At 47.6% G+C, this 22,799-nt stretch overlaps 1 protein-coding gene across 1 annotated transcript; it reads left to right on the plus strand.

The window, feature by feature from the left end:
- The first annotated feature begins 4,375 nt into the window (after window positions 1–4,375).
- LOC124712107 (skin secretory protein xP2-like) lies at window positions 4,376–18,914 on the plus strand. The gene is made up of 2 exons (XM_047242404.1): window positions 4,376–5,259; window positions 18,701–18,914. The coding sequence occupies exons 1-2, from the start codon at window positions 4,376–4,378 to the stop codon at window positions 18,912–18,914; spliced, it is 1,098 nt and encodes a 365-aa protein (XP_047098360.1).
- Window positions 18,915–22,799: the final 3,885 nt, after the last annotated feature.

Consider the following 22,799-nt stretch of genomic DNA (forward strand, 5'->3'; position numbering starts at 1 on the left):
CGAAAGTATCAGGGCACCAATTATTGGACATTAATGTGGGATCCGTCCATCCTTCGATTTCGTGACGGCTTCAACTTTGTTGGGGACACTTTCTGCGAAGTAATGGCAGCGCATTCTTCCTCAGGAGCGCCAATGCAGCGAAGTCCACCTTAGAACCCATTCCAAAGGATTCTGTTCAGCTCGGAACTCCGGGCTACCTAGTCCATTTCAGGAATGATATTTTCCACAAACCATTGCGTCTCAGAGTCAACGGCCTTGCCGCAGTGGTAACACCGGTTCCCGTCTGATTATCGAAGTTAAGCTCTGTCTGGCTGGGCTAGCACTTCGATGGGTGACCATCCAGTCTGCCGCGCGCTGTTGGCAAGTGGAATGCACTCAGCCCTTGTCAGGCCAATGAGAAGCTACTTGATTGAGAAGTAGCGGCTCCGGTCTCGGAAAATGACATACGGCCGGGAGAGCAGTGTGCTAGCCACATACCCCTCCATATCCGCCTCCAGTGACGCCTAAGGGCTGAGGATGACACGGCGGCCGGTAGATCCCTCTTGGCCTTCATGGCCTGTGCAGGAGGGGTTTAGTTTAGTTTTAACTGCGTCTCAGATGCTGCTTTGTGACAGGGTGCATTGACGTGGTGATACAATCATCGTCTCAGAAATCTTACACAGCTGTACACAGTACAGCCGGCCGCGGTGGTCTAGCGGTTCTAGGCGCGCAGTCCGGAACCGCGCGACTGCTACGGTCGCAGATTCGAATCCTGCTTCGGGCATGGATGTCCTTAGGTTAGTTAGGTTTAAGTAGTTCTAAGTTCTAGGGGACTGATGACCACAGTAGTTAAGAACCATAGTGCTCAGAACCATTTGAACCATTTGTACACAGTACAGAATGCTATAAAATGTGTTCGTGTCATTTAGAATTTAGCGTTTTCTTGAGTGAAATAAAGAAATAAAGAGACCCCAACCCCCTGACCACGGAAAACACCCCATACCGTACCACAACCACCTCCTGTATTTGATTGTTTGCACTACATACGATAGCAGGCAGGGTTCTTCAGGTAATCTCCGAACTCAGACACTTCCATCGGATTTCCACAGGGTAAACTGCGATTAAAGGCATTTAGTCTCTCGTTTCCAGTCACCCAACACGCAGTGGAGCGGCGTATGAGGAGCAGTTCGACCACTGTACGCCATGAACCCCCCTGTGGACACTGCTGGACTGCTGGTGGACCTTTGGCACACAGGAATGATTTGTTCCACTGATTTCATGCAATTTTTCGAAACTATCTTACGTAATGCTCGTTGGTCTTCGTCCATCGATACATAAAGTCTACCTGGCCCTGGTTTATGTGTCGTCTATTCTCCGCGTTTCCACTTCATAGTTACTTCATAGTTACTGTCGACCTGGACAGCTTTAGACGTGTTGACACGCCCGAGATGGATTTGCTACTCAAGTGACATTCATTGACTAGACATTAAATGTATTTGCAACTGCGAATGTGGACAACCATCAGCTGTAGAATGGAATGAGGACAGTGAAAATTTGTGCAGGGTGGGGACGCAAACTCGTATTTCCCGCTTATCGGTGTGGCCGCTGGCATAGGCGTGTGTGTTGTCCTTGGCGTAAGTTAGTTTAAGGTAGATTAAGTACTGTTTAAACCTAGGGACCGATTACCTCAGCAATTTCGCCCCACAGGAACTTACCACAAATTTCGAAAATTCCCTCTTATCGCGAGCGGCCGCCTTATGATTAAGCTATCCGTGCACGACTGACAGCCTCACCCAGACTTCCATATGTCGTTAACCATGTGTCTACAACGTGTACTCGTACATCCATTATGTACATTCCCGTACAGGTCAGCTTTGCATCGTAATCCAGCATAAGGCAGGCACTGCAATATCGTATTCAGTGACTAGGTCTCGTTTGAATTCACCAAGCTCTGCTGACCGCCCCGTTCTACTGTTACAGCTTCTGTATTCACAACATAATACTCCCGCCTCCTTTCATACTGACGGACCCGCTTCATGTGACATCTGGTGGTTAGTTCCACAGCATACAGGGGTGTCCGGATACTTGTGACCAGTCAGCGTACCTCACTGCAACTGTCTGTTGTCAACTCCTCCTCCTCCATTTCCGTCTGCTGATGACGTAAAACTGGGAAATACGTTGGAATGTTAAATAATGTAAGTAAGTTAACAAAGTTGTTAAAAGCCATTCAAAAGCCAAGACCACACAAAATATTTCTTATTCAAGACAACCACTTTCAAATGTCTTAGCTGTCATCATCAGGTCGTAAACGATTTTTTAGTAAAAATGTTCATTTTACGCTGAACGTCATGTACAAGATGTGAAGTGGATAAAACTCAGCACATTATTTATCCACTTGACTCCTCGTGTCTGATGTTCAGCGTAAAATGAACGTGTTTTACTAAAAACAAGTTTTGAGACCTGAAGATGATAGCTAAGACTGCTTAAACGGGTTGTCTTGAACAAAAAATATTTTGTGCGAGCTCGGCAATTGAATGGTTTTTAGCAATTGAAACAGATCGCCCTTCAGTGTTCTCATAATAAAATAATTCGATTTAGTTAACAAAAGATGGTGCCTGCTAGAGGTCTCTGTTAAAGTTCTTCACAAATTTCAAAAAAGCTTCATTTAGGTATCTGAAAAAAAAAATGAGTTAAGACAACTGTAACATCTCTTTTACTATGCGATATAAGATGGTAAGATGGGATCAGATAAGTACGTAATGATCTAATCGTCAGAAAAATATACAAACCACAACAGGGAGCTATTTCCCTGCAATCTGGCTGCTTTGTATTCTACAGCGGACCAGGAAGACAGGCGGGAAGACAGACAGCCCCGCCTTGGCTGGGGGCCCGAGCCCGCAAGGGCGGCCGCCCTTAAATTCCTCAGGCGAGGACCGAGGGCATCCCTTCGCGGAGCCGCCGCGATTTACGTCCCGTCGCGTTCGACCTGAATCTCATCCGTATCGCGCCCAACTGCGACTCTTTCGCTCGACGTCTTCCCGTTATTTGTGTGCGGCCACGAACTGAAACGGACCGATCGATGTTACGCGGGTGCAATCTCCGTTCTCAAGGTTGGCAGCGTGCGACGTCAGCGGATGAAGAGGCATGTATGACGAACAGAATGGGAAGAAAACTTTCTAATAAGATCAGATCGAGGTTGGGTACTGTATGTTCTAACCCCCTATCTTCCTCCCCGCCCCCATTCCCCCCCACAGCTAACCCCCCCCCTTCTCCCTTCCCCCGCAAGCCATGCAGTCACGGCGCCCTCCATTTCAATGGAATTTGTGGATGCAGATTTAGTTAAAGGCAACTGGACATCATGTATTTGGTGGGGGAAGGGGGAGGGAGAGGAGAAAAGATGGAGCTCACATACAAAAAATGGTTCAAATGGCTCTGAGCACTATGGGACTTAACTTCTAAGGTCATCAGTCCCCTAGAACTCAGAACTACTTTAACCTAACTAACCTAAGGACATCACACACATCCATGCCCGAGGCAGGATTCGAACCTGCGACCGTAGCGGTCACGCGGTTCCAGACTGTAGCGCCTTTAACCGCTTGGCCACACCGGCCGGCGAGCTCACAGACACATACAGGTAAACAAGGGTTGGATAAGATACGTGACCGTGCCCATGTACCCATCTGATATCACTATTAATATTTAAATACCATTTCGTTATTACTCATGTTCACTTTGTAAGGAAACACTTCTTCGAGTTTATGTTTCACGCGATCTCTGTTCGAAAGCAGAGTGGTTTTTGTTCCAGAAAAATGTAAATAATTTCTCGTAACACCCATCTGAAATGTAATTAAAGTAAAATGTTTTGAAACTATTAAGTAAAGAGAAAGTAGTAGTTAAATCAGTTTCATTTCGGTTTTTTACGGCGCAAACAAGGGGACAAGAGAGAGATCCTATCACAGAGGAGGATGTGGCTATGTGTGTACGTGACGGAAACATGAAGGAAAAATCGTTTACAGTCGACTTGAACAACATCTGTGAGTGAGTAAAGTAAACGTTGAAGGGACCCAGAGACTTTCACAGTGTTAAGCGGCAGCTTACAATTGTAATATACACTGAAGCGCCAAGGAAACTGGTATAGGTATACGTATTCAAATACAGAGATATGTAAACAGGCAGAATACGGAGCTGCGGTCGGCAACGCGTATAGAAGACAAGTATTAGTGCAGTTGTTAGATTGCTTACTGCTGCTACAATGGCTGGTTATCAAGATTTAAGCGAGTTTGAACCTTTGTTACAGTCCATCTCCGGCGGTAATTCGTTTGAATACCGCCCTTCGATTGTGCTATTATGGTACCAATCGAAACGATAGGTGTTACAGGTGCCAGCCAGCCCGTCAATGTGGAGCAGTCCAGCCAGCATCGGTCCTCGCCAGCAGCCAGCAGCCAGCAGCGGTCCCCGCCGGCAGCCAGCAGCGGTTCCTGCCAGTGTCCAGCAGCGGTTCCTGCCAGCAGCCAGCAGCGGTTTCTGCCAGCAGCCTGCAGCCAGCGTCCAGCAGCGGTCCCAGCCAGCGTCCAGCAGCCAGCAGCGGTTCCTGTCAGCAGCCAGCTGCCTGCAGCCAGCGTCCAGCGGCCAGCCGCAGTTCCTGCCAGCGTCCAGCAGCGGTCCCAGCCAGCAGCCAGCAGCGGTTCCTGCCAGCGTCCAACAGCGGTTCCTGCCAGCAGCCAGCAGCGGTTTCTGCCAGCAGTCTGCAGCCAGCGTCCAGCAGCGGTCCCAGCCAGCGTCCAGCAGCCAGCAGCGGTTCCTGTCAGCAGCCAGCAGCCTGCAGCCAGCGTCCAGCGGCCAGCCGCAGTTCCTGCCAGTGTCCAGCAGCGGTCCCAGCCAGCAGCCAAAAGCGGTTCCTGCCAGCAGCCAGCAGCAGTTCCTGCCAGCGTCCAGCAGCGGTTCCTGGCAGCAGCCAGCAGCGGTTTCTGCCAGAAGCTTGCAGCCAGCGTCCAGTAGCGGTCCCAGCCAGCGTCCAGCAGCCAGCAGCGGTTCCTGTCAGCAGCCAGCAGCCTGCAGCCAGCGTCCAGCGGCCAGCCTTAGTTCCTGCCAGCGTCCAGCAGCGGTTCCTGCCAGCAGCCAGCGTCCAGCAGCCGTCCCAGCCAGCAGCCAGCAGCGGCTCCTCCCAGCAGCCAGCGTCCAGCTGCAGTCCCAGCCAGCGTCCAGCAGCAGCAGCAGCAGCAGCAATAGCGTCCCCACTGGCCTGCCAGCCAGGTCGCCTCCCCCGCCAGCAGCAGCAGAGTGGGGCTTCGGCCCCAGTCTCCTTCTACCCTGTGTTTCTCATCGCCTTCTTTGTCCTGTCCTGTGCTTTACCCCTTCTCATAATGTCGACCCCAACCACTGCCACTACTGCCACCACCACTGCCATCATATACACATCCCCCTCCGCCGCCGCCACCACTATCACGTGGTGTGCTGCATCACTCCCCCATAGTCCATCCCCCCACTCCTCACTCTCCCATCTCCCTCACTATTTGTCGCCCCATCCCCGGTTCCTCCCTCCCGCACCTCCTCTGATCCCTTATTTCCACTCTTTCCCTTTGCTCCTTCCGTTTCTGTGCCCCCCCGCTAGGGTGGTCGCACAGAGGGCTATGGCCCATGCTCCACTCTCCCCTTCGCCTTCATCATCATCGTCTTCACCGTCGCCTTCGCCATCGCCCTCACCATCTCCTCCGGCGCCCGACTTCAGCACCGGGACCTGCCACTCCCCGCCACATTCCAGACACTCCCATCCCCCACACCTCCGCCGCCGTCAAACGCCCCAATGGCACCCCTGCCTCCTCTACTCCCAAAAAGGCTCCGCCTTTTCCCCCTTCCCCAGCCCATGATGCCATGGATGTCTCCCCGTCTGTCCCTGCCCCCTCCTCCTCCTCCTCCTCCACCACCCCCTCCTCCTACCGCTACATCCTCTCCCATCCTGATCCCTCCCTTCTTGAGGCCCGGAACCTCACCCTCTTCCTTTGCCAGAATTTTCCTGGTGCCCCCAACTCCCTCCTCACTCCTCGCCATGATTCGGTGCTCATCTCCTCCCCCAGCCCTACTCTCCACACAGATGTCCTTTCCCGCATCCCTGTCACCCGCTTTGTCCCTCATGCCTCTCTCACTCCTGCCCCTTCCCCGCCTCCCTCCCGCCAACCCCAACCTCCGCATCGCCCGCCGACCCTCACCGCCGTTATCACTCGGCTTAGTCCGACGATCACAGAGGAGGAGGTGTTGGCGGAGCTTCAAGCACATCCCCATCTGGAGGTGCGTGCGGTTCGCTGCATCCACAACTCTGCCGGCCCCACCCGCCTTATGCGGGTCTTTTCCGAGCATGCCCCCTCCATAGACCGTCTCCTGAAGGAGGGTGCCCTCCTTTTTCACCAACGTTATAAAGTTGACCCCTCCCGTTCCCCTTCTCAATCCCTCCGCTGCCAGAGGTGCTTGCAGTATAATGCACACACGACATCTGAGTGCCGAGAGGCCCCCACCTGCCCGCACTGTAGACAAGCCCACTTCTTATGGCAGTGCCCCAATCTCCAGTCCCCCCCCCCCTCCTGCAATACCTGTAACTTCCCTCATCCTACTTACTCATAGAAATGTAAGGCCCGACCCCCTCCTACCACTCCTGAACTCACCGTTCCTGTCCACCCTCAGGACGCCCCCACCCCTCCCGGCAATGCCCTTCGCCCACCCCCTACTGCTGAGGACATCATCAGATTCCTCACCATCGTCCTTCAGAATGTTCATCCATTTCAGCGCCCCCACACCCTCCAACAGATCTCCCTCACCACCCATTCCGTTTTCCACCTAAAAATATACACCACCTACTCCAACAACCAGGCCCATTTCACCTTCTCCCGTCTTGATACTCTCGTCTAAATCCCTGTCATGGCGCGACAGCACCGTATCCTTTTCAACAACATCCGCTCCCTTCCCACCAACAAGAACCTCTTCCTGCACACCGTTGCCACCCACCGCGTGGATGCCTTCCTCCTCAATGAACGCTTCCTCCAACTCCACCACACCATCCACGCTACGCCCTACCTCCTTCACCGTTCCGATAATCCCCTCCCGATTGCACGTGGTGGAGTTGCCATTGGTCACCACCGCCAGATCCCCATTCGGCTCCAACCTCTCCTTCCTGACCCCACCAAACACGTGATTCTCAGCCTCTTCTTCCCTGGCCTTACCGTTACCTGCGCCACCATCTATGTCCACCCTAACGCCCCTATTCCCTTCGAAATCCTCTCCCACATTGACCATACCTTCTCCTCCTACGTGATCGCTGCCGACCTCAACATCCATAGTCGTTCCGCCGCCCAGTTACGGCGGTGGCATTGGTTCCTCTCCTCCCTTCAAGGCGACCTCATCCCCATCCCCCAGCACACCCATCCCAAATCCAACTCCACTCCCGATGTTATCCTCTCCTCCCCCAACCTCCTTGGCCACATCACGGTGGATGTCCTGGAGCCTATTGGTAGCGACGATCTCCCTGTCCTCCTCACCGTTTCAGACGGTCGTCGCCCCCGCCCTGACCCTCATATTGACCCTCCCCCTAAGTACGTCCATGACTATTCCTGTGCCAACTGGAATGCATACCGGGATACCCTCTCCACCCAGGTCGATAACCACCGCTTCACCTTCCACCACACTGACGACGTAACCCATGCCACTTCCTCTCTCCAGTAGACCTTGTCTGAGGCCGTGGAGGCCCACGTCCCTACTGTCGCCATCCACCCCCACCGTCCTACCTTACCCCCACAGGCTGTCCTCCTCCTTCGTGAATCCCGCCGTCTCTACCGTGCCTTCCTCCGCACACATGACCCGCACACACCACGATGCCACCGGAAACTCCAGCGACACATTCTTAATTTGCTCGCAGCTAAGAAATGCCAGGACTGGCGAAAGACATGCACCCGTTTGAATGCTACCTTACCTATCAACTCGTCCAAGTTCTGGTCAGCCTTCCGTCGCCTTACCGGAACTAAACCATCCCCCTACTATCCTCTTCAACATGATGATCACCCCTTCCCTGACACCCTTAGTAAGGCCAATCACTTTGCCTCCTACCTCTCCAATGCATTTTCCATACCCGATGATCCCCAGTTCGAGTACTCCCTATTCCGCGATGTCCGCGATCGAACTGACACCTCTGTCCCTCCTCTCACACCTGGTTTCCAGTACTTGGACAACATTGCACACACAGAACTCAATGCCCCTATCACTACACAGGATCTCATTGCTACACTCCGCACAAAATGCAACACCGCTCCTGGTCACGATCGTGTCACCTACCTTCACCTTCGTGAAGCTCCTGTCTCTTTCCTCTCCACCCTGGCCAGGCTCTACAGTGTAGTCCTGTCTACCAGTTACTACCCCGACCTGTGGAAAACCTCCCGTATCCTCATGTTCCTTAAACCTGGCAAACCGCCGTCTCCTCCTACCGTCCCATCAGCCTTACCTCGGTCTTCAGCAAGGTCCTGGAATCTATCCTCACCCATCGCATCCACCAGCATCTCCGCCAGCACCGCCTCCTTCCCGTTACCCAGTGTGGCTTTCAGCCATCCTTCTCTTCCGACGACCTTCTCCTTCACCTCACTCATCTCCTTTCCGACCAGCTTAATTCCCGTCGCTCCGCAATCTTCCTCTCCCTGGACCTCGAACAAGCTTATGACCACGTATGGCATTCCGGTCTCCTCTTCAAGCTCCAAATCTTCGCCCTTCCCATTAACTACGTCCGTCTGATCGGCTCCTTTCTCTCCCACCGTCCTTCATATGTCACCATCCATAACACGAATTCCTACACCTTCTTTCCCTCCACCGGTGTGCCCCAATGCTCCGTCTTCTCCCCCCTCCTATATCTTTTGTATACAGCGGACATGCCGCCGCTGTCAGCCCCCATCCACCTTCTCCAGTTTGCTCTTGCCCCCACCCTGCAGCGCTCCCAACACCTTCTCCAATCCCATCTTGACCGGTTCACCGCTAAGTGCAACCAGTGGTTGCTCAAGGTCAATCCCTCCAAAACCCAGGTGATCATTGTAGGCAAAACCACCCCTTCCTTCCGCCTCCTTGATTTCTATCTCACCATCTATGGCCGTCCTATCGCCCTCACTCCCACCCTTAAGTACCTTGGCGTCACCCTCGACCGTCGCCTCTCCTGGACTCCCCATCTCCAGACAATCCGAGCCAAGGCACGCTCCCGACTCCGTCTCCTCAAGCTCCTCTCCGGCCGTACGTGGGGTCTGAACCCCTCCACCATCCTCCGCACCAATAAATCCCTCACCCGCCCTATCCTTTGTTACGCCCATCCAGCCTGGATCTCCGCCCTCCCTACCTTTTATAAATCCCTCCAAGTCCTTGAACGCCATGCTCTCCGCCTCGCCTATCGCATCCGTCTCCCCTCCACCATGCGGATCCTGTACGATCTCATTCCCTTCCCCCACCTCCTCCTTTTCCTTGAAAGGATACGGATCCAGCACACCTCCCGCAAACTCGATCCTCCTCATCCGCTTATCTCACCCACTCCCGCCTGCTGCCGCACCTGTATTCCCATGTCCCACCCAGTCTCTATCTCTCCACCCTCCTTACCCTCTCCCAAGGTGGCTTCCGCCAGCTCCCCCTCCCTGATGATGTCCTCCTCCCCTCCATCTACCCCTCCTATCAACTTTGATACTCCCCCCCACTTCCTGTGTCCTTTCCTTTAGGCACCCTCCCTCCCTTCTCTTTCCTTTTCCCCCGTCCCCTCCCTCCACCCCTCTTCCCCCGGGCTTCCCCTCCCCCTTCCTCCCTTCCCCCTATCTCCCCAGCCCGTGGCATCTGCTCTCCCTTCTCCCTCTCCCACCCCCCCTCCTCCTCTCTTGGCAGGTCTCCGGACTCGTACATGGTTAGTGAACATTCGCGCGCCAGAGATCAACGCGTCGTGTTCTGTGTGTGCCGTCGTTTTGTGCTTAAGTGGTTCAGTGTTATTCGTTTTGTGCACCTACGTTCACGTGTGACGATTTTCGTCTATGTATGTGCCGAAGTGTCTGAACAAATTTTATCTTGGACTCTACGCCCGTGAACGGCTCCATGTATTTTAAGAAGTGTTTGTCTCCGTTTATATGTCCACCGTATTTTTTTCTCTAAATGTCTTCATTTGTATCTTTCGTGTTTCTCTGAGGCCCAAGAGCGGCGTAGTATGCTGCTGCTGGCCTGCCTGTAAACAGGTTTCAAAATAACAATAAAGAAAAAAAAATTGTTACAGTCGGCGCACGAGTGATGGGACGCAGCATCTCCAAGGTAGCGATGAAGTGGGGATTTTCCCGTACTACCATTTCACGAGTGTACCATGAATATGAAATCCGGCAAAACATCAAGTCGCTGACATCGCTGCGGCCGGAAAAAGATCCTGCAAGAACGGGAACAACGACAACTGAAGAGAATCATTCAACGTGACAGAAGTGCAACCCTTTCGCAAATTGCTGCAGATTTCAGTGCTGGGCCATCAACAAGTGCCAACATGCGAAGCATTCAACGAAACGTTATCGATATGGGCTTTCGAAACCGAAGGCCCACTCGTGTGCCGTTGATGATTGAACGACACAAAGCTTTACGCCTCACCTGGGCCCGTCAACACAAACATTGGACAGTTGATGACTGGAAACATGTTACCTGGTCGGACAAGCCTCGTTTCAAATTGTATCGAGCAGATGGACGTGTACGTGTATGGAGACAACCTCATGAAACCATGGACCATATATGTTAGCAGGAGTCTGTTCAAGCTGGTGGTGACACTGTAATGGTGAGGGGCGTGTACAGCTGGAGCGATATGGGATCTCTGATACTTCTAGATACGACTCTGACAGGTGACACGAACGTAAGTATCCAGTCTGAGCACTTGCATCTATTCAAGTCCATTGTGCATTACGACGGACTTGGACATTAATTAATTATTTATTTATTTAGCGTATGGCTAATACAGACATATCATGAAATTAAATGACCTATACATATGTACATATTGACACACAAGAAACTTAAGTTTGTCTTTACAGCTGAATATCCAGTCCTTCAATCCAGCGCACTGCATCTGAAGTTGCTAGCAGGAAGTCCTCTTTGGCGCCGTGATAGGCTCGAATCCTGCATTCACTGACAATGTGGTGAACAGTCTGGTATGGTGCCCCGCAGTCACAAGCTGGATCAGGCAGCTTCTTCCACTTAAAGAGAGCGTCCCTGCATCTGCCATGGCCGGTACGGATTCTGTTGAGAGTAGTCCAGGTCTTGCGTGGTAAGTCGAATCCACTTGGAAGTTTAGCACCTGAGAACATGTTATGCAGGTGCACATCTGTCACTGCTTCCCACCGACCTTTCCATTCTTCAAGAGGTTTGAAATTCTTAGCAACCATGTCAGCAGCATCGCACAGAATTGGATGGCGTAATTTCAGTCTCTTGCGATTTAAAAGTGGCAGGTCGCTATGCACGGGTAGGTTAGAATTCCTGGAGATCTTGTAGAATTCTCTCATTAGGGCAGTACAACTGCGTAGATCAGGGGGCATTATACCGGTTAACAGTGGAAGCCAATAAACTGGAGTAGATCTGATTGCGCCAGATATTATGCGCATTGTCGTATTCAGCTGGGTATCAACAAGCCTTGTATGATGACTGTTCATCCAAACAGGTGCACAATACTCAGCACATGAGTACACCAAACCCAGAGCTGAAGATCGCAGGGTGGTTGCTGAAGATCCCCAGGTAGTTCTGCATAGCTTATGGAGGACGTTGTTTCGAGTCCTCAGCTTTTGAGCTAAGTTAAGAAGGTGTTGTTTGAAGTATAGTGTACGATCCAGGATGACACCAAGATATTTTGGGTTCCAATTATGACGAAGAATTCTGCCTCTGAAACTTACTTCCAGTTTTACGCTCGCCAACCGGTTATTTAGATGGAAGCAGCACACTTCTGTTTTACCCACACTGGGTTGGAGTCTCCAGATTTTGAAGTAATTATCTAATGCAGACAGGTCATTGGCTAGAATCTCTTCTGTTGTCTTCATTTCCTGGTGTTTTACGCCTAGAGCCAGGTCATCTGCATAGCAGTATTTTCTGGACGAAGTGTCAGGTAGATCAGATAGATATAGGTTGAACAGTAAGGGTGAGAGAACTGATCCTTGAAGCAATCCGTTGTTCAGCTTCCTCTCCTTACTTATGTTGCTTCCACTGATTACCTGGAACTTCCGATCACTTAGCATGCTGTTAATCAGTCAAGCCATTGTTCTGCAGGGTATGATGCGGAGAAATTTAATGATAAAGCCTTCCCTCCACACAGTGTCGAAGGCGGCACTTAGATCAACAAATGCCACAGATGTTTTCTGCTTCATTTGGTATCCTGACTCTATAAAGGATGTGAGAGACAATACTTGGTTGCAGCAGCTACGCCCTGGTCTCAAGCCTGCCTGATCAATTGGAACATTCTCTACTACAGAATAGTGCTACTTATTCTGTTATATATTAGCCTTTCAAAAGGCTTGTAGCAGCAGCTGAGTAGGGAAATGGGGCGATAGTTTTCTACCTTGTTGCTGGGTTTGCCAGGTTTCAGAACAGATATTATCTTCGCCTTCTTAAACTCCGATGGAAGTTGACCAGTCAGTAGGATGTCAGTGAAGAATTCTGCCAGCCATTTCTTAGCTTTTCCTCCCATATGGATCAGGGATTCTGGATGGATGCCATCGAATCCAGGTGCCTTAAGAGGTTTGAGGTCCTTCAGTCCAGAGTCAATGTCTGAAACTGTGAAGGGATGAGTATACTCAGACGAGGGAGATGCCTTCTTTTTCAGGTCACGAAGCTGTCGTCTGATATGTCTTGTATGTTTCTTGTCAGGAAGTACTCTTGAGGTAGTAATGATGTGGGAAGCAATTTGGTCTGGTGTTACTTCGGAATTTTTTCTGCATGCTGGTGCACTTCCTCCCAGTTTTCTCAGAAGACTCCATGCTTTCCTGCTCGAGTCGGTAAAGTCCATATTTTCGACTGTTTCTGCCCATTTCTGCCTCCGAGACATGTCCAAGCTGGACAATAGTTCCGTAGCTATCTCTGGGTCACCACTTTGGTGGAAGTGTTGGTACAGTGTTTCACTTTCATCATTCCATCCTGGAACATATTCTTTTCGGTATCCTCTTGGCATACACTTTTTAGCTGTTGCTGTTACTGCACCAATGAAGCGTTGATAGTTATTATGTGATGGAGGTATCCATCGAATGGTCTTATCAAGTTCCGTTAAAAATTTCATTCAGTCAGCTTTCTGGAAATTCCATCGATCGTGTGGAGGTGATTGTATGACAGGAATCGTGCAGCCAATTTGTATTATTACAGGTCTGTGTTGGCTGTGAGGAAAGGCATCTATCACTTTCCTTGTGGTGTTGATGGGAAAGCCAGTTTCGCTGCAGCTAACAAAGCATAAGTCAGGATTTGAATCCTTGTCCTAAGCAGCTGACATGAGATTATTCTCTTCGACCCATTCTGCAAGCATGCTCCCATTTTCATCATTTTAAGAGTACTTCCAAAGTTCGTGGTGGCTATCGAAGGCTCCTATGTAAATTGCAGGACGTTCAGCTGTGTGTAGGACAAAATCGGGCCATGTTGTTTTGGGTGGTTTGTAAACATTTGTAATAGTAATGCCGTGCAATTGTATGACAACTGTATGTATATCTGCCTCCACACTTGCAGAAATCAGTGAAGCTTCGTTTATGTTGTTACGGACATACGTAGCAATTCCATACACCTCGTGGTAAGTTACACCAAGTGCAGAATATCCACGAATTCGACCTCGGCTTCGGAATATTTCTTCGCCGGAAACACGAGTTTCCTAAATGGCGACGACATCGATATTGTTGTCCAGCAAAAATTTTGACAGGTAGTCACACTGTGCCTTGCTAATGCTTTCGATATTAAGTTGAAGGATCTGATAGTTGGTCCAATGTTTCTTGTTAATGAGCTCTGAGAAGAACTGTTTCTGCTATTAGATGATATGTCATTGCCAGGAGATCCTATGGATAGTCTGGCTGCCTGTAATCACTGTTGCTCAATTAGCACCACCCAGGAGGTACGTGTAGGGTATTTTAAGGTTAAACCTACGGACGTGAGCAACGCTACCTCCCGGACTTGGACAATTTCAGCAGGACACACGTCTAGAATTGCTACAGAGTGGCTCCAGGACCACTGTTCTGAGTTTAAACATTTCGGCTGACCTCCAAACACCACAGACATGAATGTCCTGCAACGTGCTGTTCAGAAGAGGTCTCCACTCCGTCGCACTCGTACGGATTTATAGATAGACCTGCAGGATTCATGGTGTCAGTTCCTTCCAGCGCTACTTCAGACATTAGTCGAATGCATGCCACGCCATGTTGCAGCACTTCTGTGTGCTCGCGGGGGCCCTACACGATATTAGGCAGGTGTACCAGTTTCTTTGGCTCTTCTGTGTATATCTGAGCTTTCAGTACCTGAAAGAGTACTATTTTTAATTTTCGAGCATTAAAATTTTGGGTTGTAGTTCTGGACTTCTGTCAAATAATGACAGGTTTGTTTCCGAGCTTATAGACACGAAAACAGATTTTGTTTGGAGATTGTAAAAGGAAACTGCATTGAGAATTGATGGAAAGTTTCGAGATATTGTAACCAAAATTCTGTATAGTCTAGGCGGCAGTAAGTGTGTCTGTTATTTTGGACATGTCAGAAAGAACAGACATCAAACATTCACATAATCGATTCGCCTCAATGGCCCATGAATGCACAGCCTTCAGAGCAGGTGCACGTTTGCGTTCGACGTCCAGCAGGAATCTAAAATTAGCGAGCATGAGGGACACACACAGGGACTGCATACAGGTGGCGCGAAGTGGAAGTGGGAGTTGGCAGCGAAGTGTGCCGAGATAGTCTGCACATTAGTGATAAACACTGTGTGTGGGTGGCGCAGTGGTTAATGCAACTGTCTAGTAAGCAAGAGATCCCAGATTCGAATTCCATTACATTTTTAAGGGAAGGAAAATAACTGGGAGAGTTGTCTATTGATGTGAGTAATAAATTGCGAATCTGACCACATTGCGTTTAATTGAGGACTTTCAGAAAGCAGTATAGCTTGGTGTCTGTCAGCCAAGTAAGGAAAATAAAAATCTATTTCACGAAAATTGGTCACAGATATGGATGGAATTTGGTAGTGACGTATTATCAAGGATATTTCGAGCCGCCTAGCTTGTGATGTGGTACATATTAACAATATTCTTCAGATATTTAGTTATTTTTCCTGCTATCTGCTGTTTGCACTTGGTACGCTATTAAGCCTCCGCTAAAATATCGATAGCAAATGAGTATTTCTTGTGAAATACAGCGATTAATTTCGCTGATCGGTATCTTACCAGCAACAAACTCGACTTATTTATTTTCGGTTAGAGGCTTTAGCCCAATATCGTGAAGACAGAATTTTATATTTTTGCTACATACTTCCTTCGCCGCACGGAGAAACTCCGATACATACGACTTTTGTGCAGTAGCGAGATCAGATAGGTTACAGAGTGTGTTTGGTTTATTTTCCACAAGGTAACTGGCATCGCACGTGGGGTGCAGGCAAAGTTCACTATTTGCAGGATCGTACCCATGGTCGATCACTGTCATCTAGTCTGAAGCAGTGGGAGGTCTAAACCAGAGGCTCAAGTGATGTGATTCTTTGACGGTTTCAGATGCGAATTCCTTGACCCCCCGCTACTGGGTGGGGTATGGTTGGCCGTCTTAGGTCAGGCGTACAGTACAAGCACTGCCAGTGACGCCTGTGTGTCGGTTAAGGGCTTGCGACCAACCTTTCTGAGTGCTATTCACATTGGACCTACACCTGGAGTTATGGTCTGGGGTACGATTTCGTATGACAGCGGGAGCACTCTCTTGGTTAAAGCACCCACCCTGACTGCAAATTTGTGCGTCAGTCTGGTGATTCGGCATTTGTGGTGTAACTCATGAACAGCACTCCAGGGATCTTTTCCAACAGGATAACGCTCGCCCGCATACTGCTGTTCTAACCCAACATGCTCTACAGACTGTCGACACATTGCCTTGGCCTACTCGATCACATACGGGTCATCATCAGAGATAACTCCAGAGTCACCCACAAAAGGCCTTAATCATCCCTGCATTGAGCAATCTAGTGCAAGAAGTATGGAACTCTATCCCAAAAACTGACATCCTGTACCTCTGTGCAACGCAATGCACGCATATTTGAATGCTTGAATTCAGCATTCTAGTGGTAGTGGCTTATTTCGTGCTTACACTAACCTGTGGTGTTGCAACGTTAGTCACTTAAATATGTTACCTAGACAAATACATTCCCAAAATTTTATAATTATGTTTTGGGGTTGCGATTATTTTTCCGTCAGTGTGCTATACAAAAAACTATGAGAACGAGAAATAAAAATGAAGTCCTGTTTCACATCCCAGTTCCTACTGTCAGCAGCAGATTGCTGCACTGAAAAATCGACCTTAATTCGATATCTATACCACACAAATATAAGGCGCCACTATTAAAATTGTCCTTAGGTCGTTTGTTGTACCATAAATAAGTAGTTACCAACAGATGATTCTACAGTGAAAAACACAACAGATTCGTAAATTATTTTCCACAGCTAACATGTTGCAATAATCCAGAATATCTACAAAATACGTCGGCAGCGAACAAAGTGCAATGTTTGCGCCTAATGGCCAGAGCTTAGTTGAGGTTAATACAGGAAAAAAACGCTGTATGACTCAACTAATGAGCAGTCACGAAGATATGTCACAATATTAGGAACATATTTCTGCAGTGTAAAAGAAAGTGCGAGGTAATATCCACATGTTCACATTTTCGCCGAATTATTGCTCAAAATTCTAAAGTATGCACCCCCAGCGCTAGATTTTAAAGCTTAATAACGGTTGGTATTTAAGAATTTAGGCCTAATATTTCAATATCGCAAAGCTAACCTGACCAGGCTTATAAGTGTAGAAAAATACGTGTTAGCTAAAAAATACTCCCCTGTGCCTGTAAACAGGCAGACTGAATGTAACTAATTAGGCCTGCTCGGAATACACTATAAAATTAAATACTCCTGAAACGAAATTGTTCTCAAGCAGAATTTTACGAGGGACAAAGGTAATGCATCGTGTTATTCAGTAGAAACAATATAAACAGCGCTATTGATTGCCAGTTGTTGCTATTATTACAAAAGACGCATGACTCCTGAAGGAAGGCTGTGTACAATACCATCGGTTAGCAGTTACACCTGTGGTGATAAAACACAACAGAATCGTAAATTAATTATTTCCCAACTCTCATACATTGAAAAATTCTATAGTGTCTGCAAAATAGGTAGACAACACAAAAAGTACAATGTTTATCATGTTAGTTGAAGTTAACACATAAAAAAACGCTGTAAGACGCAAATCCATTAAAGTGAAGTCATATACATCTGCAATGTAATTTCCACATATACACATATTCGCCAAATTAATGCTCCAAAATTCTAAAGTATGTACCCCAATAGTCACTTTACATGTGTAATAACAGTTGGCATTTTAGAAGTTAGGCCTGGTAATCGGTGTCATAAATCTAACCAAGCTTATAACTATAGAAAAATACTATATGAAGCAGGCAAATAGACAGACTGACTGCAAATAATGGGCCTGATCTTGGTGTAAGTAACAACACACCCTCAGTGTATATATTCCAACACTTAAAATTGTTCTTAAGTACCATTTTAGGAAGGACCTATATGATGGACCATGTTATTCAGTAAAGAAATGTGAAGGATGCTGTTCATTGCCAATTATTGCTATCTCAGCTGAAACATGTGCTTAATATCAAGTACTCTGCCACAATGTTCTTGTTCGGACCTCCGATATTGAAAGCTTAAACAAAATTGCCCTAAATTTAACAAAGTATGGTAACTCAACATTGCAATGTCACAGTAGGACAGGTGATGAAGATATTGACAGTATTGGGATAAAACTTGTTGTAGCGCATTTGGTTTGTGTGGGTTGCATACATTCAGGGACAAGCATACATTCAGGGCAAACTATCCCCCCCTCTCCTTAACCAATTGATATGATAATTGATTTATGACCTCCTGGGGGTTGATTTATGACCCCCTGGGGATAATACATCCTTCTGAGGAAAACCCCCAGCCGTCCCTTTCCCCCCACCCCCGAAAAATCCCCAACCCTCCTCCTACCCTCACCAGTAAGAGCAAACTTTTGAAATCGGATTAATGGTCTAATTAATTAATTTGATCATTTATTTACACACTTCCCATCCATTCCCCTACTTCCATCCTTCATCTCCAAATTTAATTCTGAGCCAATTTACCCCCTCTGGGAAATCACTGAGCCTTCCTCCCTCCCCACCCCTCCATCGCGCCTCCCAGAAAACATGTGCCACTTTTGATACACGAAAAATTGTTGGGAAATAGCTCAATCGTTGTTCCTCCACTGATATCACATCACCTCACATACTGTTGGTGGATAGTGGTGAAATTGGTTCAGAATCCTTATTACATCTATCCCACAACTCATTGGTTCCCTGGAAATATTGAGGCACGTTCGATTGATCCCTACAGCTCATTTTCATATTTGGCGAGCAATACCTCGACAAACTGACTGTGAGAAATACTGAAATTTGTGCGGGAAAAAAGCTCGCTTAAAGCACTCACCACAACAGACATCTGGCGAAAAAAACCTCTGATCGCACCGTCTACGGACTACAGGCGTACACGGAGCCATGCCCACCAGGACATCGCATCTTCGCGCCGCGCCAGTTGGGAGAGTTTCACACATACTTATACAAAGCCGGCAGCTGTGCGCCCACCTTGCGTACGCTCCATGCGCCACCGTTCCTCCAGTACCAGTCCGTGGGCGTTATCCTCGGCGTCTGACATACACCCTGAAAGTTTTTCTAGGACACACTATTGCGACAGATTTTAAGCTGATAACAGAACTACTACTTTGTATATCAAAGAAAACATTGATTCTTTGTAACAAGGAATGCTGTGTGCCCCTGGTTAACAATACGACTCGAAACTGTGCTATTACCGCTGCTGGAAGAATTTTCTGGGAAACCGAACTGAAAATTACCCTACAGTCCTGGTTCTTCAAAGACACGCAGGTCATGGTTCAATACACGCTACCACAACTGACGGAAAATGTCTCAATATTAAACATATGCAAGGCCTTGTATGCACCGACGTTTGAGATTACAAGCAACCTCGTACACCACAACGTTTCCACCTTATAATAGACGTATCTGGCGATACTAATCAGGGAATGAGCAGCAGAAAAACTACAGACGCCCGGCGAAGCGGTTGCGCCTGTAGCGACCTTCCCCGAGGGACAGCACCAACGTAAATATATGCACAAGCCTATATAGGCAAAAACGTAAAGTTATGATAACTTTACAGAGAAAGTTAATCTCGCATTCTCATTAACAAATGTGTTATCGTTTGAGCGTTTATAAAATGGGACAATGACATAGCCTCAGTCGTAGGTAAAGCAGGTTGCGGACTTTGGGGTCATTGGAAGGAAATCATAAGAATGCAGTCTGTCAACAGCGGAGACTGCATACAAACCGCTCGCCTGACCTGTACTAGAATATTTTTCAAGTATGTGAGACCCGTTCCAAACCCGTCCAACAGGTGACGCTGAACATGTGCGGAGGAGGGCAGGACGATTGGTAGCTCCATAACTGTGTATTTCTGACCTACTCCTGTACAACAAATTTTATTCCGTGAGCTGAGGTTATCATATGAGCTCCCTGTACATCGTTGTCTACAAAGTGGATATGGTGAACAGCAATTACAGTAAGGGAGGGTGTTGTACCAACAGGACAGTGTACCTAGGAACACGTGATGTTTCCCGGTCGCTGTTTCACTGTATTGATCGATTTTAGAATCGCATTGAGGAGTGCACGCTACAAGCCGCCACTGATAGGTTCCGGCGTTTTATACTGTTTTGTTGTCGTGAGATATGACGTTGTGTTTTGTGCAACGTTTGTGAATACGAGGTGGTGCTGAAAAGTAATGCCTCCGAATTTTTTATGTGAAGACTCTTAAACCTTTATGTCTTTATTCTTCATGTCTGCTTATTCGCAGCCTTCTGCCGGTAGAGGGCTCCGACTTGTAAGTATAACATACCGGTGTACAACATAGCTGTGTCGCTGCGTGAGAAACAGCGTGCTGTAATCGAGTTTCGAATGTGAAGAGTTCGATCCGCACATGGAGCACCTTCTCCTTCAGAGTGACAATGCCGAAGCACACACGAGCGATGCGACATCTGCACCAATCCGACAGCTTGATTTCACCGTCGTCGACCATCCTGCATACAGTCTCGACTTGGCCACATCCGACTTTCACCTACTTTCAGAACATAGAGAACACCTTTGATAACGCGGTAGAAGCAGAGGTGAGGTGGTAGTTCCGTCAACAAAGTCAAACATTCTACAGTGACGGTGTTATCAAAACGGACTTCGTTGCCTACTTTGAGAAATAAATATGTAGACATGAAGAATAGAGATCAGAATGTTAATAACGTTTATTTTATTAAAGAGACTTAAAAAGTTTTCACATAAAAAATTCGAAGGCTTTAGTTTGAGCTCGTCCTCATATTACGAATTCTACTTAATTAAGTGCTGAAAATATGTTGGAGCTATTTGGAGAACACTGTTAATTCGTCAGTGACACAGTTTTATGTTTCGTACATTTCTGTATATTTTTAGAACTAGTTACATAGCGTGTGGACGGTCAAACCATACTTCGTCAGTGCTGCACCATCTCGCACTTTGAAATGGAAGGCCTTCTACCGTGGAACACGCGATGTTTCTTAATAGACTGAGTTTTATTAATGTCTTAACATTTTTCCCTGTCTTGAAAATAGAAATTGGTATTAGTTGCCTACAGCTGTTATTTGAAAATGTTTTGTTCTTATAAAAATTCATTTCGATAATACTTTGCTTGGTTTGATTTCACTTACTGATTACACTAACCAACAATTTTTTTTCTTTTTCCCTGTAATTGCCATCAGAACAGCTAATCTTTATATTTTCGGATGTGCTCATACAGAAACCCTTAATGATAATGCAAGATTAGCTCTCATTTTGAAGTCTCGCTAATTTAACGATATTGCCTAAAACCTTGGTGTTATCCCTCGTAGGAAGGTCCCTAACGGCGCAGCCGCTTTGCGTCGCGTTTGTAGTCTTCCGCTGGTGATTCCCTGATCAGCATCCAGCAACTAGCGGCTAACATTGATGCACTCCATATACTGAGGTGGCTCAATTCCAGTTCCGAAATTTGCTGGTGGAAGCGTTCTCCATGCTCCTTGTTTCCAGCACCACAGTTTTCAGGAGAAGAACTCCTAGTGCGACTCTAGGAAATGTAAGTGTAAGGACATGTAGTAGTGCAAAAGATTTGCCTCAAGATCCTTATAGTTTTCTGCCCCCTATTTCCTATTTTTTTACACTTGAACAAAGACATCCCAAGGTAGCTTTTCATCATGTCAGGATGGTGTCGAAATGCTCATCTTTGTACAGTTTGCTTATCTGGCGACAAACGAAAATCTCCTCTTTTATTTTCGCCTCACTGAAACATGAAATTTCTTCCGAAACTAGATAAATGCTTCCCCTGTTTTGTCCATGGCCTTAACGAAGTTTTTCATTATGCCCAATTTTATATGAAGGGCAAGGAGTATTATCTTCATGGATTCGACAAGTGTTTCGTGCATAACACTGTGAGATCCTGATTCAGGTGATTGACGCTTAGGCCAATCTATCTTTTTGTAATGAAGTGCATTGGCGCGGCTATCCCAGATGCACAAAAAGCGACAAAATTTGGCGTAGCTGTGCTGTAGTCTAAGTTATATCCCTACGACTTTAAGATCGCTGGAAATCTGTCCCTTATACTTCTCACAGTTCAGTCGCAATAACAGTCGTATCATGTTATCACATATTTCTTTCAAGTAAGGAGGGTACCCAATCCGAATCGATGTTAACACATTGCAGTAGCACAAACTTGAGACTTACTTTGGAGGAGTCGATGAACAACATCCAGTGATCACTTTAATAGTCAGTACATCACTACAAAATACTAAGTTCTTTTCACTTTCGAAAAAGGAAGGAATGGCATGTGGCGGTTAAGGAATGAAGTTACATTTACCAGTCGCATCATGACTGTTGAATTGTTGTAGCCTTGTCGCCATATAGGACAGCTTTATACCTTTCGGCAATTCCAGATCTCTCACTGGGTCATTAAGGTCAGACTGTATTATTTGGTTAATTTCTGTCCAATCGTTGTTACACACAAAATCAAGATCTTTTGAAGAACTGGGTTTTCAATAATGACGGCGATGCACTAGTTTCACTAGCGCTCTCATCACAAGATCACACAGTCCATCCCCGTGAGGCACTGGGCGCATGGCCGGCGGTACGTTAGGGTATGTCAAGGAGGACTTTTCTTCTTGGAAATACAATTGGTTAATAGAGTTGTCATACAAAAGTGACAGTTACTCTCATGGTTTTATGATTTTCACTAGATCATGGATACAGTAAAGAACATGGGAGATCTTTTGCGATTCAGCCACGAACGTAGACTCGAGACACGAGATATGCAACACACATGAGGAGCCCAGAGCTTGTCCTGGTCCCCAATTACAGAGACAAAGTAGGGTCTCGACGCCTTCCTAATACATGACGTTATTGGTCTCCTTTGTGATTTCAGTGTAGCCTGTCCGCAAATGTAGCAAAAATTGTCGGCACTGTTCACGCACTTGCGAGG

The sequence above is a fragment of the Schistocerca piceifrons genome, chromosome 8 (assembly GCF_021461385.2).
Source record: "Schistocerca piceifrons isolate TAMUIC-IGC-003096 chromosome 8, iqSchPice1.1, whole genome shotgun sequence".
In the NCBI taxonomy this organism is placed as follows: Eukaryota; Metazoa; Arthropoda; class Insecta; order Orthoptera; family Acrididae; genus Schistocerca; species Schistocerca piceifrons.

Bases quoted from the DNA above. Each gene is read 5' to 3' on its own strand.
- LOC124712107 (XM_047242404.1), top strand. From the start codon at position 4,376: ATGTGGAGCAGTCCAGCCAGCATCGGTCCTCGCCAGCAGCCAGCAGCC. The intron at 5,260-18,700 runs GTGGGGCTTCGG...TCACCACAACAG, and splicing joins CCCCCGCCAGCAGCAGCAGA to ACATCTGGCGAAAAAAACCT.